Genomic DNA, 25,753 nt, shown 5'->3' on the forward strand with positions numbered 1-25,753 from the left:
TGGATCCGCTTTTACAGTTCTCTTTTCGTTTTTCCTGGTGCCTTTCTTCAAATTCAAGTTTTAAAAATGGAGGATTTTTCCTGTATTCTATTCTGAAAAATTTTAGGTACACTTGGGATTTTGGAGGGGGAACGTTCCCCCAGTTCCCCTCCCGTGGATCCGCGCCTGGTTTAAAGGGGGCATAAATCCTGAAAGGTTAAGAGACCTTGGTCTACATAATCTGGCCTTGTGAGATAAAACATTTTAACCTTTCAACTGTTTATTCAATGGCTTGAGAAAAAGATTTATTGTTTTATTACTCATGCTAAAATAGTTTTAAACCATCTCATATCTTAACTATTGAATGATAATCACATTTAAGTATCCTAAAGATTCTCTCATGCATTTCCTTTCATGTTTCACTTTTTTATAGACAGCACAAATCAAGACTTCTTTTCAAGGCCAATGGGTGTTCTTGTTGAAGCTGTACAAGGAACACAGAAACAACAAACTCCTCTAACTGGTGGTGTTGTTTCAGGTCCCATCAAGCCTTTATCATTGAGTGTTTTGGATTCACTTACTGTACATACAAAAATGAGGTATTTTTCATATGTGCAACCTATTTTTCATTATTTGTTTCTTCTCATTGTGTAACATTTGAGACTATGCATGCAACAAGGGCGAACTCGGAAATCATAGTTGATGTCTAGTTTGCCCTTGTTGCATGCATAGCCTCATATGAAGTGAATTGTAAGAATCAATTATACCTAACTTTTCACCAAGTTTTACATCTGAAAAAAGGCCTTGCATGTCAAATTTTAACTGACGTAAAAAAAAATCCATTCAAAGAATTCAAGAAGGATTTATTTTTTTCAGCTTAATACATAATATAGTAACTTATGTCATGAAACTGGCACAAAGCAAAACAACAGTCTGCCTTGCTCCAGCTCTTGTGGAAACTTACAGCCGACTGCTAGTCTACAATGAAATAGAATCTCTCGGAATCAAAGGATTTATTGGTAAGTTTGGTGTAATTGGGTTGATTTTTAAGTGAAGGATTTTGTCATTGCATTAAGTTTTGTAATGAAATAAACTTCTCCCTCAGGTCACCTCTTACCAACTGTATTCCGTAGCTCTGCATGGGCTATACTACACACATTGCTGGAAATGTTTAGTTACCGTTTGCATCATTTTCAGCCACATTACAGAGTTCAGTTGCTAAATCATTTGCATAGTCTTGCATCTGTAGCACAGACCAATCAAACTCAGCTTCATTTGTGGTATGTTTATTTTTCTTATCTTTTTCTGTAATGATGTTTTATACCACAGGAGTGCCAGATCTTAGATATTTTCGTGCCAGTGCAAAAATTTCGAACTTCCACCCTTTCTCATTTTTCATCAAGTTTTTATGTCAAATTTCAATGAATACTACACAGTTATTTTCTTATTAGTAGGTCCTTATTCATATAATAAAAGCAATTATTAGTCAGTTCTTTTTTTTAATGTAAATTCATCATTGAAAATTTGAGAAAAAAGAAGTTGAGAGTTGGAGAGAGTCGGCATGTTTTCCAACAACTTCCTCTTTTACCCCCAAAATCAGTTTGATTCCCACTCCTCATCCTTGATGTGTACAAACTAAATGCTCTCTTGCTTTTCTTTGGTTGTTTCTCTTTTTTGGTTTTCTCTAACAAAAAACTTCTTTATTTGTTAAGACTGAGGTTTGCGGTGGGTGTTGTGAAAGGCTTTAATAGTCTTTCCTAAAGGTTTTTTAACAATAAGTTTGTATAGGGAAAAGTCAGTGCCTCAGAAAATTAGTCACTAATGGAGTTGGTCACTGTATTTTTATAGAGGTGCCCCTTTTAGAAGTTTCACTGTATTTTCTTAAAGGTTGACCTTTGAAAGTAGATAAAGAAATAATTCCAAAGTCCTTCAGAAGTCTAGATGAATTTTCAAATATTTTACCTATGAAGTAAAGTTTTTTCCAATGAATTCAAAAATTATATTGTTTTGTGGTGTTAGTTTCAAATTAATTTATTTTATGCTGTATTGAATATCTTTATTAGAGAATGAAATTGTTAAAATATTTTCCATACATTGCTTTAGCGTTGAAAGCACTGCTTTAAAATTGATTGCTAGTATGAGAAGTGCTGAAGTTCAACCACAGCTATCTCGGTTGCCAACAGAACCCAAATCTTTACTGTCTGCCGAGTCTGAAGAATTGAACAAAGTACTTGTTTTAACAATTGCAAGAGCCATTCATGTAACAGGTTTGAAAATTTTTTGACCTTTTTATTCTGATATAAGAGGTGTTTGTTCTTCAAGAAATAAGTGGTGATTTAAGAGATGCTAAAAAAGAATGACATTAAAAATGTTAAATCACCCTCATATTTTTAGAAATTCTGAAGTACTTTAGTTGTACCTTAGTTGTATTTACCATATTAATTTTCATATTTGATATTTTATTATTAAGAAAGAATTAAAAAAAAACTTAAAACTAATATTAATTGCTAAAATATTACATTGTTTATAAATTTTAGAAAATGTAAGAGAATTTTTTTTAAAGGAAAGCTAAGTTTGTAAGATTTTTTTAAATATATTTCATGTAGCAGTAAATGCTTTATCTATGAATACTCTCATATATACACAGTTGATAACTTCTCTAATAAGCGTCTAGTAATGTCTCTAAGCATATCTACTACAAGCATATACTAACAGCCTGGTTATGGCATTTAGAGTCTGGAGTTTTGTTCTTGTTATGGACTGGAATAGTTCATGACCGAACTTTAGGCAGATATCCTCTCATAGAAGCTGAGATTATTTTTTAAGTGGTAGCTTGCAGGCCCTCACTGGTGTGCTAAATAAATTTTAGCTACCAGTTTGAAAGTAATCTTAACTTCAATTAGATGACATCTGCCTCAAGCTTGGTTATTGGTTGTTCCAGACTGAGTCCATAACAAGGACGAAACTGCAATCTCTAGCTGTCATAACTGAGCTGTAGGTATTAGGTTGGGTTGATTTTGATTTTTTTTTTTTTTTTTTTTGAAATCGAAAACGCCTGTGGTGGGAAAAGTTGTGTATTGGCATCAAATGCTCGCATAAAAATTTTTTTGGAAATCAAAATATATTTAGATCCCCCGCCAGCCCCTTAAAGTTTGGTCAAATATGTAAAAATTGACATTTTTTAAATTTTTTAAAAAAAATCTTATGTATCATATTTTTAATCGCCTGTGGTGGGAAAAGTTGTGTATTGTCATCTAATGTTCATTAAAAAAAATTTTGGTAATTAAAATATATTTATACCTTCTGCCAGGTCCCTGAAGTTTCGCTAAATATGTAAAACTTGACTTTTTTTAAAACATTTTTTTTTCATTTCTTATGTATTTTTTTTAATCACCTGTGATGTCAATAGTAAATAGTAAGAAACTTTGTTTGTGAACAAAATAATTATCATATCATATTACATATACCACTCCTGCCGGAAATCTGAAATTGCGCGTTTTGCCTTTTTTCTTTGCTCTTTCTGCTTAGTTTTGACTGTCAAAGAGACATATCGTGTGATTCCTCCGAATGATTGTTTTTCTTCTTCTCTGTGATATAATGAAACTATTTAAATCACCTCCCCCCCTCTGACAAATCGGCCTGTTCTTGGCATTTTGCCAAGCAAATATGAACCAAATAGAAATCATAACGAAAAACTCAGAGCAGATGAATTTGTTGGAGGAGCGTGTTATTATTATGCTACTTTTCATTCTGTGTTAATTCTTATTATATTCTTGCAATTGAATACTTCAATTTTTGAAAACATCTTGCCGTTTACTTTTTCGACACGATGTCTACCACTAAGAAACGAAATTTAAAGACTAAAAAATTGGTCTGTGATCCTGTGTTTGGTGAACCTGAAGACTTATGTAGTACATTATTACCAATTTATGAAAAGGTAATGAAATTCTATTTGTTTATTCAACACAATCTCAGTGAATATGCTGTCCACCAAATCACCCGGAATCACTGTCCACCAAATCACCAGGAAAGCTATCTCATGCTAGGTGGCTTACAACAGCAAACAGAGTACTTCGTTTGTATGTTGGTACAAAAGAGCCATCGCTGAAAATAGGGACTATTGTAGTATACATTATAAAAATGTATGCAAAAGTTAGGTTTTTGATTAAAACTGAGCCTTCATGCACAGCCGAGCCGGTGCACAGCATCTTTAGGAAGTTATCCACTACTCAAGATATCTTAGTGATGATCTGAAATCAGTAGTTGACCCTGTTATACAAAGAAATGTTTTTTTTTTTTTTGGTCATTCAGAAAACCTGCTGATAGCCGTGATCAACGACATACAATCCTCAGTAAGGAAATTAGGCTACCGAACAATCCTGAAGGCCCGAACTCTTATTAATGAAACTGTTCGTGATTTTCTCATTCCACATCTAAATTTTCAAGCAAAAGACTATACAGAATTGATAAATTGGCAAAATTGTGTCCTTACAGACCCTCCACTTACCAAACATATACCTAATGCGGAACTTGAGAAAGTGGCTGAAACGGGTGACGTTATTGAAAGTGAGTTGTGGAATTTACCATGTCATACACAAGCGGTAGAAAGAGCAGTTAAGTTGTTGACAGAAGCATCTTTATCTGTTAGTGGAGCAACACGTTGTGATGGCTTTATACGTAAAACATTGGCTTCCCAAAAATTAATGCCAAAATTTGAGAACAAAGCAATGTAAGGTGTAAAACTTCTATATTACAAAAAACTTCGAGGTGAATTCTTAGTCATTTTCCTCTAACACTTCGGGAAAATGAGCAAAGAGCTGCTGTAAAACTGAGACGATGGACTTCTGGTACTGTAATCTTTTATACCTATGTTTTAATCCTAAAGAATTCTGTAGTGTTATTATAGAAAAAGAAAGTATAAAAAATACTTAAATTTTTAAAAAACAGTGTTAGATAAGATTTTTGCTTTAAAACGACAAGATTTTTAAAATTATGAAAATATTCCAAATTTGAGCGGAGCTTGAATATTATTATTATTCATGAGTGAAGAATCTTATTGGGCAATCATTTTCACTACGGGTGATTAAAAAATCAAACATGAGCAATTTAAAAAATAACAAATAAATGTCAATTTTTCCATATTTGGTGAAATTTCAAGGGACTGGTGAGGGATCTAAATATATTTTGATTACCAAAAAAAATTTATATGAGCATTTGATGTCAGTACACAACTTTTCCCACCACAGGCGATTAAAAATATTATACAAAAGATTTTTTAAAAAAAATTTTAAAAATATCAATTTTTACATATTTTGCCAAACTTTAAGGGGTTGGCGGGGGATCTAAATATATTTTGATTTCAAAAAAAAATTTTATGCGAGCATTTGATGCCAATACACAACTTTTCCCACCGCAGGCGTTTTCGATTTCAAGAAAAAGTCAAAATCGATCCATCCTAGTGGGTATATGCTTTTAGTTAGTGTTCATTTTCTAGTTATCAGTTTCTTGTTTGAGTCTTTTAGGCAACAGGGAGCAAAAAAGATTTTCCCACGTCCTACTTTATTTTCCTTTTTCTTCCCGCAAGGGGGAGGGGTGGTTTGAAACTGCTCACATTGAGGAAGGTTCTTTGAATGGAAATTACTGTGGTTCCCTTGAGTTTTCTTTAGATGAGCATAATTTTGTAGCAATTAATTGAAATTCTTAAAATAATTTTCTTTTTTATAGGAGTGTGAGTGTGTCTTTAAGCAAAAGATTTTGTACTTTAGTGGTGAATATTTCTTTTACTCTTGACTTTTGATAATACACTGAAGCACCGTTTATGAGATTTTCTTTTATGCTTGTTTATCAATTATACGTTTTTTAAATTGGTCCCTGCAGAGTTTAATACACATTAATCTATACCCATTATACGTTTTTTCATTTGTACGCTTTTTTCATACAGTCCCTTCAAAAACATATAAACAGTGCTTCACTGTATTAGTATACATTTTGCAAGTATTATGTGTTTAGCATATGTAACAAGCACTGCGTTGTTGTCTCAATAACAACAGAAAATGATTTTTAATAACTGTAGAAAACTGCTGTATAAACTATGATTGCTTTGTCTTAGGCTCTGAATCTTTGTCTGGCTCATGGTGTCAAGATATTCTGACAACAATAATGCAGCACACTCCCCACAGTTGGTCCAGTTTTACTTTAATGTGTTTCCCTAAAGTGTTAGCTGAGTTTTTTCAGCAACATCAAGCTGCTAAGGAAAATAAAGCACAGCTCAAACGATCTGTTGAGGAAGAGTACAGAAAATGGAAAAGTAGGTTTCAAATCATCTGTATTATTTTGATCCTTTTATTGTTAAATCATAGTAATTTCTCTAAAACGTTAGCACATATGAATTCTTTATTTGTTTTTATATTTTAATTTCTAATGCTCTGTAGTGTAGTGATTCAGTATTGGGAATGGGGTCAATTCATTGCTAAATGGCGATAGAGTAGACAGTCATGTGATAGCTAAATAAACAAACTGCAGATTGTGAATTTGAGTGTTGTTCTCTTCGGCTTTGCTTTGTACACTTGCTGTACATTAATTTTTATACTTTGGTATTACTGAAATAAATATAATGTTGAAAATTACATTTTCCATTCTTAAAAACAGTACTGCTAACATATTGCTCTTGATTGTTTAAGCACAGTTTCTCAGTTTCAAAAGCCAAAGATATTTTTTAAGCTGCTTTTTGTTAGTGCTTGGGTGCCGGTAGAATCATACCAGGGGGAGGGGGAGGATTTCCCTGCACGAAAAATCACCAAAAAAAAAGTTTTTACCAGTCAACTTTAATTTCTCTTTTTCGTTTTATTATTTAAAAAATGTTTTATTTATTTTAATCATCCAAATTCTATCTATTTTCACGCTAACTCTTTGATAAATTTTTAATTTTTCATTAAAAATACTGAATTTGTAAACTTATTTCTCCGATCGCAATATTTTTGTAATTTCCCTAAAATGCATTTAATTTAAATTATTTTTTTTTAAAAGCTTGGGAGTGAAAGTGCACTCCTTATCGCTCGCAGCTATAAACATGAGATTATTAATTTTCTTGACATATTTTGTTGCTTTTGAAATGTTTTGTAGTTTGTCTATTAATTAATTAAATTTTATTTTTAAAAGCAAATAAGTGAAAGTGCACCACCACTTTGCACCTCCTGCCGGAACTCAAATAATTTAAATTAACTAGATTTAAAATTAATTAATTAAAAAAATTAAAATTGTATATTTTTTAATAAAAAAATTTAAAGTGTTGAGTAAATATTATTTTTAAATAATTTAATTTTAGTTTTAAAAGATGGGGAGTGCACCCTTTTGCAGCCCGCTGCCAATGCTCATTAACAAGAGAGTGAAATTAATGTAATGTGTGATGTATTTTGTAGTTTTTAAGAAATATTTTGCAGTTTGACATTGATTGTTTAATTTCATTTTGTTTTTTAAAGCCAAAGGGCATGAGAATGCAATCATTTGTTTCCTTCCTACAGGCACTAGCGGATATCAACATGAGGCTAACAGTTTTCACAATATATTTTGTAGTTTTCAAAGTACTTTGTAGTAGGTCCCTTCTCAATTAGCTTTATTTTATTTTTTTTTAAACCAGGGCGTGAAAGTGCGGGCAGGACACTCATAGACATTAATACAACATTAATATTGTTGGTGCTTTGTAGTTCAGGTATTTTGCAGTTTTTCCTTTGTTTAAAAGGAATTTAATTAAACATACCTAATAGTTAATTATTTTTTTATCAAAACAAAATATCAAACTAATATTTAAAAAAAAAATTCAAAAGCCCCCTCCACTTTTGGCTCCCCTGATTATAGATAGTAATATCTAGTCACACTTATGCATGTGTATGCAGATTATTCATAATTTTGGGCGTTTTATTTCGATTAACCATTCTTTCACTAATCCCGGATTTCACAAAAGAAAATGGATGAAGGTTTTATTTCTGCAATCAGTTTTTCATGTTGCATTTATACTTCCAAATGCATAAGAAAAAGACAGTTAAAAAAACAAAGAAATCACCACTATCATCGCATCAACCCCACGCAATCTTAATGCCACCTCAGCTGTCAAGAAAGCGAAGAATGTAGCTATCACGTGAAAACAACGTCACGTGAATTGACCCCATTGTGAAGGTAGTGCCTAGTAGCACATGAAACTTTAAAAATATTAATAAAATGATGAAAATGACATTTTTAAAGAAAAAGTTTGTGTGAATAATGTATGTTTTGGGTTTACTAGGAATACAATAATTTTTCAGTACAGAAAAAGTTTTGAGCTTTTGATGTTACAATGAAGCTAACAGCTTTAATCGTAATAAATCCTAAGTAGTAATGCTTCACTCTATCACTTTAATTGTTTTTGCACAAAGATAAAAAAAATTTAATTATTTTCTTAATTTAATTATTTTCTAACTACAGTCAATTCACGATATCTCAAATCTAAAGGGACTGACAAAAAGCTTTGACTTATCAGAAGTTCAACTTACCACTAGTTTCGGTTTTCGACATTTTAATATTAAAAACCATCGAATATTTTAATTAAAATGTACGTATAAGAGACAAAATTATAGAACTTAAAAGTTTTTATGCACAATATGCACAGTTTAATCATAAATATTGAGAGAAAAAAATCAAAAGCATGGTTTTGATTTCGATACTGCTGGAACCACTTGAATAGAGCTGATTCTACTTCAGGAAGGGTGCAAATCTTCATTCATTTCAAATTCGGATTTATGGATTTTGCCTCTTTAGAAATTTCTCTTTTTCTTTTAATATAGTTGACAGAATATTTTATAAGACATCTTAAGCAGGGTTGGCAAGGTTTTGGACACTATGGTAAAATCCACGGTAAAAACCCTGGTTTTTACCGTCCTGTCCAAAACCCTTGTGTCCAAAACTGTCCGAAAGTGTCCAAAACTATATTTTTAGAGAAATTGTATTTTTGAGAAAAAACAAAAAACAGAATAAAATGCATCAAAGTAAAGTTTTATATTGAACATTTATTCAATGTGAACATACTAGTGATTTATGCCGCTGATTTTAATCTAGTTATAGAAGTTGAATTCTTAATTTAAATTTGTATGCATGAGTTTAATTATTTATTTATTGTTATTATTAGTATTATTATTTTTTGATAATGGTAACCAAATTTACTTATGCTTGTGCATGTGTGCAAATGAAAGCGGGGTTGGTGAGGTTTTTACCATCCGGTTCAAAACCCTTGTTTCCAAAAGTGTCCAAAACTATTTTTTTTAAAAACCATATTTTGTGAGAAAATATCAAAAACAGAACAAAATGTGTCAAAATTATGTTTTTTTTTTTTTTGGACTACTTAATATATTTATTTAATATGAACATTTAAGCATAAATATGTATATAGCTTATATATACAGCAGATTTTAATCTAGTTACATAGAAATTAAATTCGTCATTAAATGTTTCAATTTGTATGCCTGAGTTTCTCTTTTTTGTTTCCATAAACCAAATTTTTGGACATTTATGCATGTGCTGAAGAAAGTGTTCAAAGTATAGTGCAATAATTGACTTAAATGCAATAAATGACAATTTTTTGTAAATACAGAATGTGTTATATTAAAAATATGAACTAAAAAAAGAACACAACTTTTAAAATATAAGTTGTGTTTAATCATTAATTTCTTGTTCTTTAATCTATGATTTAAAAAATAATTTTCATTAAAACATCACACAAAATTTATTTGCAAAAACCATTAAAAAAAATGAAGCATTTAAAAAAATATTGTACATTTAATAACATTCCTTTGAGCTATAAATGTAACTGAAATTAGTTGTCTTGTTAGCGATGTGAATTTTCTTTCATGGCTCTACCAACTGTTACAAAAGGAAGTTTTTATGTGATAGAGTTATTGGCATTTTATTTTAAGTAAAATATTTTTTAAATGAACATTTTGGAGAAAAGTATTATCAAATACTCATTAATTAAACCTCATTAATATTTATATTTATGCATTACAAATACTGTAGTAAATACAAATTGATTAGGTTACACCCCTTTAGCTTTAGCATAGTTTTGGACAGTTTAAGACAGTTTCGGACACTTTTGGACAGTTTTAGACACTTTTGGACGGTAAAAACCACCTGTCCTGTCCTAAACCGGTTTTGGACAGTCCAAAACCCAACCCTGATCTTAAGCAGTAAAGAAAACTCAGTCTGACTCTCAGGAGCTTATCAGCAAATGATCGAACTAAAGAACGAAGGGGGACGCATCTTAACTTAGGTCAGCTTTTGAATAAAAGTACTATCATTTGACTTGACAGCTTAAAAGCAAATTCGTAGTCCAGCAACATGTCAAAGTGTAATCAGTACTATAGTACAACAAAAGAAAACAAGCTAATTCATTTCTGCCCATGTAACTCTGTTATCACACATTGGTTCAACAGGTGTTTTTCTTGCTTTAGAGGTCTATTGTGCAGGAATTGCAAGTGAAGATGAATTAATTTTTCTCTCACAGTCACTTGTTTCTCTCTCTCTCTCTCTCTCTCTCTCTCTTTTTTTTTTTTTTCGAAAAAAAAATTTAGAGTCATCTTTGAAAAAAATTCGAGTTCAAGGAAATTAACTTCAAGATATTGAGAATAATTAGCATGGAATTGAAGACAAAGGGGTCGGGACTTGATAAAACTTGATAAAAACTTTGAGTTATGGTAATATTCGAGTTATTGCAAATTCACTGTATGCATGCAAATATCATGGAATTAGCATTGTGTGTGTTTTGTAAGTGTAGTTTGATTTTTGTTCTCTGGTTCTAATAAATGTATTTTAATTTATGTATTTATGAAATTCTCATTTAAGACACTTTCAAAGTGAAAAGGAGACATTTCAAAAATAATTCCTACTTATTCATTTATTGGCTTAACATTAAAATGTTATAAAAGCTGTGTGCCAATATTTATAAGCATAGGCACACACCCCAGAGGTAAATTATTATAACTGGCATGCCTATATTTATTTATTTTTCTGTTTTTTTTTTTTTTAATTCTTTTTTTCCTTTGAACTTTTTTTTAGTGTTTTTATTCAAAAATTTTCTTAATGTGATTTTACTTTCCCTATCTTAAACTAGGAAAGCGGTACGTAAGTAATGTTAAATTGTCAGCAGGTTGCTTTTGCAGTTTCAGGTTGGTGAAAGTGAAATTATGTTGCTCAAAAATCATTTGAATCAAGATCCTAAAACATGTCGACTGGCAAGGACAGATCCTGCTTCTGATTTTGTAGCGAGTCATTTCTGGAAGGGGGAGGGTCATACATGTTAATTTAGGGTATAAATAGGAGTCGGTGACTTTTTTTTTCTTTCTTAATTGTTTTCAAAATGCAGCTTTAGGCTATCTTTGACCACTTCAAGAAGAGATCCTGACCCCCATGACCACCCCCTGAATCCACACCTGTTTGCTAGTTACAACAGTTTACTTCTGGACATTTATGTGTTATAGAAAATGAACTAAGAACATGTTATTTAAGAGCATCCTATTCAAAATTCTAATGAAAGTGAATTATTTAACATTGTACTTTATTGAAGCAATTTGCCTTTTATAGCTAATCGCCATTTTATGTTGCCAATTTAGTCCATTATTGATTGTAGAATAATGCTTGAATTATGAAGTTTTGATTGTGTCACACGCTTCTTGAAACTAATACTGTTGGTAAATATTTCTGCTGTTGTATATTAGTTAGTAGTTGAAATTAAAAGCTTTAACTTTGTAGCTGAAATGAAATTTTCTTTGTTATAACTGTTGTCCCATTACTGTAGCAAAACTTTTGATGCATCCTATCATTTAAGGTTGTTTTATCACCTTCCCTTTTGTTCTTCTAGATTGCACAACGTCAAAATTTCATCCATTAATTTTTAATTTCAACTAGTAAATATGCCATCATACAAAAAATAATATTCTTTGGATACAATACGTATTGAAATAGTATTGTAGAGAAAGAAAATTTCCCCTCATACAACTGTTGCCCCAGTGCTGTACCAACAAGTTTAATGTGTCCTGTTATTTTGATTATTTTATAAAATCTATTTTCTTTTGTAGCCCATTTTTAAGCACATAGGTTTGAAATTTCAGTTACTCATTTTTATTTAAAATTAAATACCAAGTGATTTTGATTCAATTATTTCTTTAAGCCAATGTTCATCATAATGTGTACTCTTCTTTCCCCCTCTTTTAGCAATGAGTAATGAAAATGATATAATATCACACTTTTCACATCAAGGCTCATCACCTCTCTTTTTATGGTAATATATAATTCTTTTTTGCTGAACATATAAGTTTATTTAGCCCTAAATTTGCTGTGCTATTTTATATCACTCTTTATTTTGCTTTTTCAATGTTTTTGGATTTTGCCAAAAATATTTTTGTTCAATAAATGCTCTTATTCTTGATAAATAAGCTTTAAATAGAAATTGAATTGATATTTTTTGGAGTCTAATATTTTTTAACTTAATAACTGATTTATATTAGTTATGCATTTGATGATTTTGTGTATGTGTGTGTGTTAATTTTTTAACATATTCACTTTGTTCTTGTGCAAAATAGTTATGTTAGTTCATGTTCTGAAAATATTTAAATTGTTCTTTTATAATTCTCATTTATTGGGTTATTTTTTAAATACTCTATTAATTTCTCTGAATTTTTTGTAAATGTATTATTTTTGAAGGTGCTCCAAAACAGCTAAATAAGTTTCGAGAAAAGACATCATGAACTTTGAATTATCAGTGGCTTCAATCTCCAAAAAGAAATTTAATCACATGTTATACCTGGCAGAAACATGATAAACATTAAACAAATTTCATATTGAGTAGCACAAAGATACATAGGATATATAGGGTCTATTGGTTCAACTCTGGGACTGTTGGCTTTATTTAGAGACCCCTTTAGTCTTCTGTTTTATTCAGGAGAAAGACATGAGGATAAATGCTTCAAGGCTCACATACTCTCTTTTTTTTTTCCTCGCCAGGGCTTGGCGCAACAATCGAGATAGCACACGCAGCACCTGATAGGAATGGGAATTTTTAGGAAACTTTATTTATAAAGATTCCTAACTCGAATGGGAATTTTTAAGGACTAATGCCCAAATTTTAATGGGGATTTTAGGAACTGTATTCTCTATTCAGGCAAGAAATTTAACAGTATGTTTTTTTTTTATTTAAGGTTGATTGTTGAAAATGTGTCACTTGACATAACTTTTATTTTCTATGTAGACAGTGCAAAGCTGAGCTAAGCAGCTAGTGCATATATATTGCAAAAGCACTCATTTTTGCAAGCCATAAATTTTGGCTAAAATGTGAAGATATCAGTGATTTTATAAGCTGAAAGTTTTGCGAATTTTATATGAACACAAAAAATATTTTGTGAGGCGTGAATTTTTGCAGTTATGATGAGCTTGCAAAAATAAGTTCCTTTACAGTAATAACTTCTTAACAGATTGTTGCATTAGTTGTAATTTTAAAGTAAAATATATTATTTTGAACAAATTAATGAGGTTTTATATTCTTTTGTATTTCAGTTTGTTATGGAAGATGCTTTTAGACAATGACAGAATTTCGACAATTGCATACAAGTAATTTCAAAATATTTTTCTGTTTAAATTGAGCTTCAGTTCTAATTTAAAATACCCTTTTTATGTGAGAAAATTATGAGAAGCAAGAAATATCTAAAATTAAATTCCTCATGAAAAATGTGATACATCACCTTGTCTTCTTTACTAATGCCATAATAACACATTCTAATCACTATTTAATATTTTATCATCAAAAATGATTTAATTATGCTGCTAAATTTTAATACTTGTATTGTTATTTTTGTATTAACTAATTTTTGATGTCTTAGTGTAAGTCTGATTATTTGTCCATTCTTCTCTTTTGAAATTAAGCAGTTTTTAAGAGTTTTTGTACTTATTTTAATCTAAATTTTCTTGATGCTTATCTGTAAACTTTTGAAGAAAATTGCTAAGAAACATTTTGAAGAATTTTAGATCGAATTGGTGCTAGAGCTCTATCTGCTCACTTGAGAACATTTGCAGACTTCCTGGTTTTTGAATTTGCTAATTCTGTTGGAGGGCAACACGTTACTAAGGTAAGGATCATTTCTTGATTGTTGCAATTGTTATTTAATCTTACAAATACTTTGTAAACAAAACTATAATATGCTGCACTCACTGATTTCTTGGAGAAGAAAACCAAAGCTGAAGAGTCGGAATCATGAGTTGAAAGTTTAAAATTCAAAGAGAGGGAGTGTGTCATTTTCCCTCAAAGTCCGCATCTCTCCCAGTGCTTGCAGAGTCGGAGTCAGACTGATTTTGGGGTAAAGGAGACGTAGTCGAAGGCTCTAAAACTGTTGGAGCCAGAGTCGGTCAATTTGCTTAAACTTCGCAGCTCTGTAGAAAAAAACCCAGTTTTTGTTTAGGATGTAATCATTTTTTGTGTTATAGTTTTCTACTATGCAATTATACAAGCTAGACATTATAATGAGAGTTCAATTAAGAATTAATTATAAGTCTTATTTATTATTTCTTAAAAACTTTTTGTTCTTTGATAAATGCTGCTTAGTTAAACTAACACATTGCTCTCATAAATTTGTTTCACAAATACATATTTAGCTATCATAGTAAATTCCACGTTTCAAAGACTGGTTGTTCTAAATGTTTTCTCTTTCCTTGATTTCTATTTAAGTTACAATCATTGTAATTCAATTATTTTTTAATGTTTTGTCAATTTTAAGCTTGAAAATTCATAATTTGATTCTATTTTCCAGTATATTGATGCCTTGAATGATCTTATTTGGAAGTGTCATGTGATACAGTTGGATAGACTGATATTGTGTTTGGTAACTATGTTTTATATCTTACCTCTTTGTGTAAAAGAAGTTGCGCGATTTCTTTCTGTTATTTTTCTTTTGTAAAAGCATTTTCTGCATGTAGTTATGCCAAGCTTCTTGCTGTTAGATTCATGCTTAGATTAATTAAATCTCCATGCAAAGCCTTCAACTTTATTTGTCTAAGTGATATCTAAGGTGTGCCCATAAATGATGTCACACTTTTTTCAACGTATTTTACCCCTCCCTCCCTCCCCTTTGTCACAAAGAGTCACACTTCTCCTTGCCCCCTCCTTAACCCTTGTCATGTTATGCTGTATTACGGAGCATTGTGGGTCTTTTCATTGCTATTTTAACCAAAATATGGGATGTGACACTTTTTGTTACTCCCTCCCTTCCCTTATCACAATTTCACAACCTCTTTCCCCCCTCAAAGTGTGACGTCATTTGTGAACCCCGAAAGAAATTTGATGAGCAAGTGTACTAGATTGGTTTCAGAGAAAATCTACTTTAATTTTTAAGACTTTGCATTTCCATAGAATTGTTCCTTTAGGTCAACTTTATTGTGCCAAATGTCCTGTTTGTTATAAGTCTGATAATTGTAACAATAAATTGAAATATTTTACTGTGAAGAAAAAATTATAACCATTGGCATGAAGAAATTCTGTCTTAAATGTACAATCTGATTAAAACTTGAAGGCCCGTAAACAATTTTGTGTAATTGGGCAAACCTTAACCTGAGAATTAGAATACCATTTGACTGATAACTATTTGCCTTAAATACAAATAAAAAATGCTAAAAAATTCATTCATAAATATTTCATTATGAGTAAAAAGGAACTATACAAATAAGTAGAAGCTAATGTAAGAGCATTTCTTTGAGTTACTTCAAATACTCTTGTTTTCATGAATGAATCTAGTTTTGACAAAGTTTGGGATCTAATCATGCCTTTCAGTAGCACTCCACACTAGGATGGATCGAAAAATATTTTTTTCGGAATTTCAAATCGGCCAGGGTGAGAAAAGTGGTTTACTAGCACTAAACAATTACATGTGAAATTTCAAGTAGGTCACATAAAATCTTCATGCTCGGCAAGGCAGTCAAAGTTCGTAAATTGAGCCCAAAAATGCATTTTTTCTTCTTTACGAGAACATTATTTTTTAATAACTTTTTAAATCATGTATCACATTTTTCATGAGGAATTTAATTTTAGATATTTCTTGCTTCTTCATAATTTTCTCTTAAAGGGTGAAAAAAGGTACCCAATGGAGTGAAATACTATGACATAAAATTTCACCTCATTGTAAGGAGAAAAACTTCCTCGGGTGAACAGGAATTATGCACACACTCAACAGGGAAGATGACAATTTAATGCTTTGGAAGCACAAGCCTGAAGATGGGAGTGTCATCAGTGAAAATCTTTTTTTTTTTTATCGGAAAGCCTTTTCAGCTACGTATGAAACATAGTCGAAATTTTTGGTCATTCACAAGATGGAAATTGGCACGATCCCTAAATGCCTAAGTTTCCAAAATCAAAGCAGAATTGGATGTTTTCTTTAATTGCAAACTAATGAAAATGATGTAAAATGTGCTGCATTTTTTAAAAATTTTATTATTATTATTTAAATCATTTTCTTGAAAATTGAAAAATTTTGTTCTTAAAACTTAATTTTACGCTTATTGCCTTGGACGCAAATGTGAAAAACTTTTCAACTAAATTTTAGTTTCATGAAAATTTACTTTTAAAAAAATTCTGTTTTCATGCTACAAATTCAAAAAAATATTTCTTATTTCGTTTTGTGTAGCCACCATATTTGGTCATTCCCAAGATAGAAGTACAAAAGACTTTTTAAGTGCCTAAGTTCCCAAAAACGGCATTGGATGTTTATTGCAATGCAAAGTATTGAAAACAACACTAAATGTGACTTTTTTTCCGGATAATTCATAATTATTTTCTGGAAAAATGCAAAAAATTTTATCTTCAGAACATTTTTCATTCTAATTGATTTTGATGCTTATGTGTTAGAAACTGATTTTTTTGTCTTAATTGTATTTTTTTAAGGATTATTAATTTTTTACAACTATTTTTATGCTATAAATTCAAAAATCTACTTCTTATCTTAAATTTTTCACTTAGTCGCCATATTTGATCGTTTGCACGGTGGAAGTAGACGTAAACTTCCAAAAACGGATTTGGATGTTTATCTCAATGTGAGTTATTGAAAGTAACATAAGATGTGCAACAACGTATTAATTTTTTTAAATTAATTTTCTAGAGAAGAAAAATTTTAATGTAAGCATGCTTTAATATGCAAAAGAAAAAAATGATGATTGGCATTGGCCTATGATTGGCAGATGTTTATTTTTGTTATTTTGCATTACATGGTATACCGATCAATGCACCAAGTTAAATCATATTTATCCTGAAAAATAGCTTTGTATTTTGCTCAATATTTTTTGTGTTATATACTAATAAGAAAATAAAAAGAAGAATTGTAAACAAAAAACGTACGATTAAAGATTGCTGTGCGACTGCAGCAAAACGCTAATATTATGCATGAGACGTGACATCGAAGATCCCCTAAAATAAGTTGAAAGTACTTTGTTTTCAACAAGTAGTAAACCAATTAAAACAATTTTGAAAGAGTGTTTGAAAAAAACTTAAAATTTTGAGAGAAAAAAGAAAAAAAAAATCTTAAGTTTTTTTTTTTTTTTCAGTATTTTTAAATCTAAGATTTTTTTTTTTTAATCTAAAAAAAAAAGTTTCACTTCTTCCGCATTGCTACTTTAAAGAATTTTAATTATTTTTAAAATATTGATTTTTAAACTTAATGTTTATTGAAACAAGTAACCTGGAATTTTCTGGAAAAACAACCTGGAAAAATCAGAGAATTTTTTTAACCACAAGTGTATGAACCCTGATGAACAAACTAATTCACAGAACAACTTCATACTTCAAAGGTGAAAACTCGAGTTTTCGAATTTTTAAAAACAATATTTAAGTATCATCGTTTTTTAACTTTATTCCTCAAGCTTAGTCGCGGACCCCCCGAGGGTTCATGGACCACAGTTTGGGGAGCCATGTTTTAATGGAACAATGCTCAGTCACCCACAGCAAGGGTGTAAGAGCACTTCCTCTTCCACATTATCACCTCCTCTAGCTTGCCTAATCCCCTGATTTTTCAAAGATTGTGCATACCTGGGATCACTTGGATGATAATTTGGGCAGTCCACAAATATAATGGAAGTAGTGGCTCATTTTCAATAACTGGTAAGAGATGATATCGGACATTGTACGAGAGTCTTATGCTTCATCGCTTGCCTGTATGGCCTCTTGCACTCACACAACAGGTTGTTCAAATCTCCCTTTATTTGGAATTTTTCCAGTTATCACTCCTTGTGTCAATTTTGTACTTACATGCGTAAAATTTTGTTTCATTCTGACTACTACTCGGTGCATTGGCTTTTTTTTTTTTTTTTGTCATAGAGAGTGTGTTAGAGTTGTACCATTTTTAAAAGGAAAAAATACTGTGCAACTCGATTCAAAATGTAGTGAGATTCATCTTGTTTTTTGTTAAAGTGCTATTGAATTTATGCAAGATTTAATAATTTCTTGAATTAAAAAGCTTTACATTTTGTGTTTTGAAGCTGCACTTCAAAATATTCCTGTTTTTTCTTTTTCTTTCTTTTTTTTTTTTTTTTTTTTTTGAATTTGATAATTTTTGGTTCATTCATCCTTATTGTTTTTTACCTTACCCATTACAGTAAAACCTGTCTACACCCATACTGTTGGGAGGTAAAAAAAAATATTATAATAAACAGGTTATCGTTATAGACAGTTTGATTATTCATGCTGACATTTTCTGGGGCCAAAAAAAAAAAAAAAAATATTGTTCTAGACAGTATTGTTATACACAGGTTTCACTGTATTCATTCTTAAGTAGAAAAAGTAATAAAATCTTGTTGAATAAACTTATTTTTCTGGGAGAAAACTTGCTTTGAACTTTGTAATAAAGTATGGGTTTAAAAATATTTTCAATATTAAACTAATTCATTTATATTTTGAACCTTACATAAGCTTGACACAAAAAATTCTTTTTGTTCTCCCTCCTCCCTCCCCTTTCCTACCGGAAGTATGAGATTTGTATTTGTTTGAGCATAGAGCATGTGTACCTTGTTTAATAATTTGTTGCTTTTAATGTATGGCTTATGATCTCTTTTGCTTAGTTTCTATTTCAATTGTTTACTTAATATATTCCTTTATGTATGTTTGTATTTGTTTTCAGGCATTGCGTAGTTTTGAAGGAAATGAAGCTCAAGTATGTTTCTTTATAATTCATATGCTGCTTATTAGGCCAAATGACTTCAAAAACAGAGTTTATGATTTTGTAAAAGATGTAAGCCATCCTTGCTTCTCAACAGAGTTTGAAAATATCCAATATTTTGATTTATATCCCATATTTTGACATCTATCAGATATTTTGATATACAGTGGAACCCCATTTTTGCATATTCTGTAAGACTAGTGATAAAAAGCGTACCAAGCCTGAAAACCTAAAATAGAGGGTGGGGTTAAAAATATAAGCATATTATATAAAATTGGCACTTACAAAAAACCATGTACTAGTGGGAAAATGTGTAATCTTTATTTGCTTGAAGATAATTTCATTTGTAGCAGGTTCGGTTCTAACAGTATTTTGCAAATTTGTTTAATTGTTTGGTTGCAAATTGTGCTTCTTGGTAGGCTAGGCATTTGCAAATAAAAATTATTTGTAGAATTTTTATGCTTTGAATTGCTTCTATGAGGACATCATCCATTATCTCTTCTTTGTCTTCATCATTATTATCAAAAGGGGTTATTAAATCTGAAATTGAAGAAATTTGTGATATATAAAGAGACAATATATTCGACATCAGGAACGTCAGCAGCTCTGATCTTCAACTTTAAAGAAGGAAAATTGGACAACCAGAGGAAAGCTCTTCTCATAGACAAAGGACAATAAGAAACAACAAAATGAACTCCAAAGCAACTTCAAACGGCGATAAAACAAATATATTTTTTTAAAAAAAGGAATCTAAAAGTAAAATAAAATAAACGTTTGCACTAGTCTTGTAGATGAAAAATTATTTTGGTCTGCTTGCAGAAAAACGTGTTGAGCAGATTTTCTGAGAAGGGACACCATAAAATCCAGAATATTTAAAGATTTACAAAATAGCAATTTTCAGGGATCAGCAGAAAATGACGTCAGAGGCGGTATAACTCATGAACTGGGCAACGTAAATTTGGGACTCCACTGTATCTCCGATTTTTCAATCAACACGATGTCTTTAAATTTGTTATTCTATGCTCTTATCACAGTTTTTTTACTTCCAGATATTATTACTATAAAATAGAAGTAGAATTAATGTTATTTTTATTACTAATCCATACTGTATATATTTCATAAGAAAAAACACATTTTAAATGTTATTAAAGTATGAATGATATTTAGTCACTTGTAAAATGAGCTAATATTAGTATTTTAAAACTTAGATTTTTTAGTTATTTAAAATTTTTATTAATTTTCTTAAGCATTAGCTGCTTTACGTTTTCAAGATTAAAAAAGCTATTTTTTTTAATGTAAATCATAAATAAGAATAATGCATTAGTCAGTATATAAAAATAAAACATTTTGCTTTTTCTCTGATCAACTTTTTATTTAATTAAAATTTTGACAACTTTTTATTTAATTAAAATTTTGATGTTGATAATAGTTTTATTATAAAACTAGTGGTACCCGCACAGCTTTGCCCGTAGTAGAAAATTAAAAAGTCATTTGGTTCGCCTGTATATATACAAATAATGGATGATGAATTTCTCGCCAATTTGCTGTGTTCATTTGCTTGCCCATGTTACGGCTCCACATTATGATTATTTCGTAATTTACTCTACGATAATTTTCTGGGTAAAATATTCTTAAAATTGGAATAGAAAAAGAACAAAAATCAAATTTTCGAAAAATCGCTTCAAGGTGCACACTCCCATGCTACAAACTAATTTTGTGTCAAATTTCATGAAAATCGTGATAACTTGTGGTGTTTAAACGGAAAGCCAAAAAGCTAAGTTTCATAAGTCAGTCAACAATATTACGTGATTATACGTGCAGAAAAATAAAAGTTAAAATAAATAAACGTACAAAATAAATTATTAAAAATAAACCCTGGCCATAAGTGGAGATGGAGTTCACAACTCCCCAACACCTACCGGTTCTAACACCTAAAGAGGCTGACGAAAGACAAAAAGAGAAAGAATGATTGAAAGTGTTCACTATTTATGCTTGCATGCCTCGTTTGCGTATGTTTGGGCATCAAAGGATGCCAGCCTATAACTGAAACTTTATATGTGCCGAAAGAGTTGAGAAGTTAATCTAATTTGAATAACAATGATTTTCATTACATTAGGAGTGAGAATGCGGTTGAATATCGTTTACGTCTATGACATCCCCCCTTCTCATTCACAGTAATGATATTAAACTTGAAATTTTATACAATTTTAACATATTCACAAATAACCCCCAAAAAATCCACAAAGGGCCAGGCTTAATCTTTTATAAAAATATTTAACTATTTAACAATAAACAAATATGGATCTAATATCCAACAATATTAAGCAGCATCCATCAGCAGCTGCAGGTTAAAGCTCATCACTAAGAAAGTTCCAATGTCCTTCTTGCTTTCAGGTGTCAAAAGTCTGAGGAGTTAATTCAGTCCAGACGAACATTTCTACATCAAAAACCAGTGGCGTAGCTAGACCCGACTTTCGGGGGGGTTACTTCTTTTATATATATATAATATTATATGTATATATATATATATATATATATATATATATATATATATAATCGCTTGGAATTTTTTTCCTTTTCTTTTTTTTTTTCTTTCTCTTCTCTCTTCTTTTTTTTTTTTTTTTTTTTTTTGAGACTAACGTTTCGGGGGGGGAGGTTTTGTCCCCAAACCCCCCCCCCTTAGCTACGCCCCTGTCAAAAACTATCTTGTCAAACTGTAATTCAAAGATCCTCGAAGCAGTATATTTGAAAAAAAAATGAGTAAAACAATTTAACATGAAAAAAAAAAAAACATTTTTTCCCGCAATGACAAAATTATTAAGTTTCAAAAATAAAATCATTTGTCATTGAATCAAATTCCTCCTTTCCAAAGATTAAACTAATTAGAAATTTGAAAAAAAAAATTGAAGTTGTTGCAAAAATATTTATACTTTAATACCCCAAAATATTATAGTAAACAATTTGATACTATAAACATTAATTAAATATTTGTTCACAAAAATTATTTAATTCAAAAGGGGTCTGCGGCTTCATAAAAATATCAGCCCTATTGGATTTACTGCTTACATGTTTTACGGTAAAAATGTCCCGCTGAATCAAATCAGGAACAAAAAATAATTTTTCATTGATATGTTTTATACGGTGATTCTCAATCGGAGATTTAACAAAGTCAATGGCTGATTTATTGTCAATGTACATTACAGATTTTATTTTACTTTTTCTAACAATCCCCAGCGTAAACATTCATTTTATAGGTGGCCGAACCACATTAACTCTTTAGAAGCTTTACAAAGGGCAACAAACTCACTTTCCATAGTGGAAAGGCTTATGCAACGCTCCTTGAAGGTTCGCCATTCAATCAGCACATTATCCAACAAAATTAACTGCCCCTCGAGTGAAGTTCAGGCAACCCGATTAACTGCGTAATTGATGTCTGAAAAAGCTATCAATTGGCAGGGCTAATAGAGGAAAGAAGGGCTAGGTCACTCCTTTGAGGTATCCCTCGCCACTTTGAGTTCGCCGTTTCCCCTTGTGACGTCACGGCGCTGACTGGGGAAAAGGGAACTTCAGTGCTATATGCCATCCACGTTCCTCAATTACTTGTTCTCTCTAATTTTTCAAAGTTTTTTAGTGAGTTTTTAAAGTTAATTTTCGCTTTATTGAAGTTAATGGTATTAAACTGCGTTCATTTTTTTTCGACATGTCAGTGTGTGTGCAATAGCAACTTGCAAGAACACACACAAAAACTCCAAGGAGAAAAATATTTTTTTCCACGTGTTTCCTAAAGGAAATAACGAACTATGCAAAGATTGGGTGCAAAAATGTCACCGAAATGATCCTGTGAACATCAAAAATGCAAGAATATGTAGTGATGAAATTATCAAATTAAAGTCAGATTTGAAGAAAACGAATAAATTAGAGGGGAAAATAAAGGATATTTTCACAAAGACTCAAATACAAGCATTAATGACCGATTCTAAAAAATTGAGATGGAAGGCTGAGGATGTTTCTCGTTGCATTGCATTGAGATCTCTTTCAACAAAGGCATATGACTTCTGGAAATCTAAAATAGGTATTCCTTTACCAAGTGCAAGTACATTGAAGCGATGGTGTGCAAAATTGTCATGTGAGCCAGGATTGCAAAAGGACATTTTGAATCTAATGAAAATAAGTTCAGAAAAATTAAGTGGCCTTGAAAAAATATGTGTGGTAAGCTTCGATGAGATGCATGTCGCTTCTGATATTTGCTATGATGCTGGTTTAGACCAAATACTTGATCCCTATAAAAAGGTGCAAATGGTTCTGATTAGAGGCCTTTTTTCTAATTGGAAGCAACCTGTTTTTTATGACTTTGAAGTTACAATGGATCAACTGCTTTTATTTAACATATTAAAAAATTTGGAAACAATTCAAATCAATGTAAAAGCCTTAGTGTCCGATTTAGGAGGTTGTGGCACTCTCTGGAAAAATCTACAAATAAACATAAATTCAAATTATTTCCTTAACCCATTCAGAATGTCTTCGAAGATTTTTGTTTTTGCTAATATGCCACATTACATAATATTATTGCGGAATCACTTTTTAGATTCAGGAATAACTTTGGAAGATGGAACAGTCTTAAATGTAAAAGTGATAGAAGAGCTACTGAGTAAAGATATTGGAGAAATAAAACTTTGCCACAAGCTTAAACCTTCCTATTTGTCAGTGAAAGGAAATGATCGGCACAAAGTAATGCCAGCAAAAGCTTTATTTTCAGCCACCACAGCCAAGGGAATTTCAAAATTTACGGGAGACAAAAAAGCACACGATTTTTTCTTACTAATAGATGAATTTTTTGAAGTAATGAACAGCAAAACTTTGGAGCCACCTCCTGGGAAAGATATAAAAGCTGCTTTTGGGAATCAAAACTATTTTTTGGAGCAAAAACGTGTTCTTAACGAAGTGATGGAAGTTATTGAGAAAATGAGAGTAAATGGGAAAAAGGGGCTTTTACCCTTTCAAAAAGCAATAATTATTTCAATTAAATCCTTATTCACTTTGTTGGAAGATTTGAAATGTATGGAAGTAAAATACATTCTAACTAAAAGATTCACTCAAGATGCCCTAGAGAGTCTCTTTAGTCAAAGCAGAGGTCTCGGTCGGTTTAATGATCACCCCAGTCCTACAGAAGTCATCAGAAGATTTAAACACCTTTTGATGGCGAGTAAACTGCCAAATCTTTCTCAAAAAAACAGTCACAGGTCAGCAAAACGCAGAAGTTGACTGTTATTTAACGGCTGAACTTATAGAGAAAGCGTTTGATAGTGATTTCAACATTGAAAGAGAAAATGAAACTGAAAATGTTGACTTGGAAGCCCTAAGCAAAGTTGAATTAATGAATGATGCAAGTAAAATGTTTGAATATATACCTTTGTCGTGGGACATTGACTTTTCAGAGACGTGCGAAATTGATCGAAAAGAAAAAGACAGCTTACGCTACATAGCAGGATATGTTGCATTTCGATTGAGGAGCGTAGATCCAAGTTTAGGGACCCCTTCCTTGCAAGTTATTTTTGAAAAAGACACAGATTGGATTTACTTGTTGTCAAAAGGAGGATTAATTGTGCCTTCCAAAACATGGATGAAAGCATGTGAAGAATTTGAAAAAATATTTAGGACTGCTCATGGAAAGGCATACAGAAAAACTAAAGGTGTAATTAAAGAGCTAGAGGAACGTTATCCAACAGTAAACAAAAAGGCAATTCGTTTGTTCTGTCGCACAAGGACATTTATTAGAATTCGATACTTAAACAGAAATCGACCAGTAACATCAAAAAGGAAGGCTACCCAAAATATGCAAAAATGGATTGAATCTAAGGAAAGTAAAGTCGAAATTTAAAAGTAAGTTTCTTTCAGATTAAAATTTAAAAAATAAGATCAGTATGTTCACTCTAATTTCTAATGTTTTAAAAAGATCTATTATATTCCTGTAATTATATTGAACAGAAAACTAAACAGGACAGTAATGATATCGTGAAAAGAATATTTTGTCTTTAAATTTCTTTTAGCATAAATATATTAAAAGTATTGCTGCGCATTTAAAAATAATAATAATGCCTTTGCTTTTCCATATCTATACAAAATTGAATAAATCATTGTTTTAGTAGAAAAATTAAATTCTAAAGCGCTTTCCTTTCAAAAATTATCATAAAAAATTAAAAAACTGTTTCCCTTCGCACAGAAATCTCTGTCGTGGTCAGCGCAGTGACCTCATAGAGGGGAAAAGAGCTGCCTCAGTAAAATGTGGCGAGTGAACTAGCCCTTTTACTTTCTACCGCCCTGATCAACTGTGTTCTATTACAATTTAAACTAAGCTTTAAATCTTTTGTTTGTAAAACATACGCCAAGAGTTTCAAAGGACCGTTCCAATGAATGACACCAGGATTGATTTGGAATTGACTTAAAATATTGACCGTATAACAAATATCCGGTCTCGTTCTGCTCGCAATGAAAGAAAGACAACCCAATAAATTAAGATAAGGAATTTTTGACATTTCAAATTTTTCATTTTAAAAACTAAGACAATTAGA

At 31.0% G+C, this 25,753-nt stretch overlaps 1 protein-coding gene across 1 annotated transcript in view; it reads left to right on the top strand.

The window, feature by feature from the left end:
• Nucleotides 1-25,753, top strand: part of LOC129234670 (mediator of RNA polymerase II transcription subunit 23-like) — a 125,640-nt gene that overhangs the window by 64,302 nt on the left and 35,585 nt on the right. Inside the window, exons 14-23 of the mRNA XM_054868714.1 lie at nucleotides 413-578; nucleotides 856-998; nucleotides 1,085-1,259; nucleotides 2,083-2,246; nucleotides 6,089-6,286; nucleotides 12,214-12,280; nucleotides 13,552-13,605; nucleotides 14,012-14,120; nucleotides 14,799-14,870; nucleotides 19,146-19,256. Coding sequence (XP_054724689.1) covers nucleotides 413-578; nucleotides 856-998; nucleotides 1,085-1,259; nucleotides 2,083-2,246; nucleotides 6,089-6,286; nucleotides 12,214-12,280; nucleotides 13,552-13,605; nucleotides 14,012-14,120; nucleotides 14,799-14,870; nucleotides 19,146-19,256 — 1,259 coding nt within the window. The remainder of the gene's footprint in view (nucleotides 1-412; nucleotides 579-855; nucleotides 999-1,084; nucleotides 1,260-2,082; nucleotides 2,247-6,088; nucleotides 6,287-12,213; nucleotides 12,281-13,551; nucleotides 13,606-14,011; nucleotides 14,121-14,798; nucleotides 14,871-19,145; nucleotides 19,257-25,753) is intronic.

This window comes from Uloborus diversus, chromosome 1 (assembly GCF_026930045.1).
Source record: "Uloborus diversus isolate 005 chromosome 1, Udiv.v.3.1, whole genome shotgun sequence".
Lineage (NCBI taxonomy): Eukaryota > Metazoa > Arthropoda > Arachnida > Araneae > Uloboridae > Uloborus > Uloborus diversus.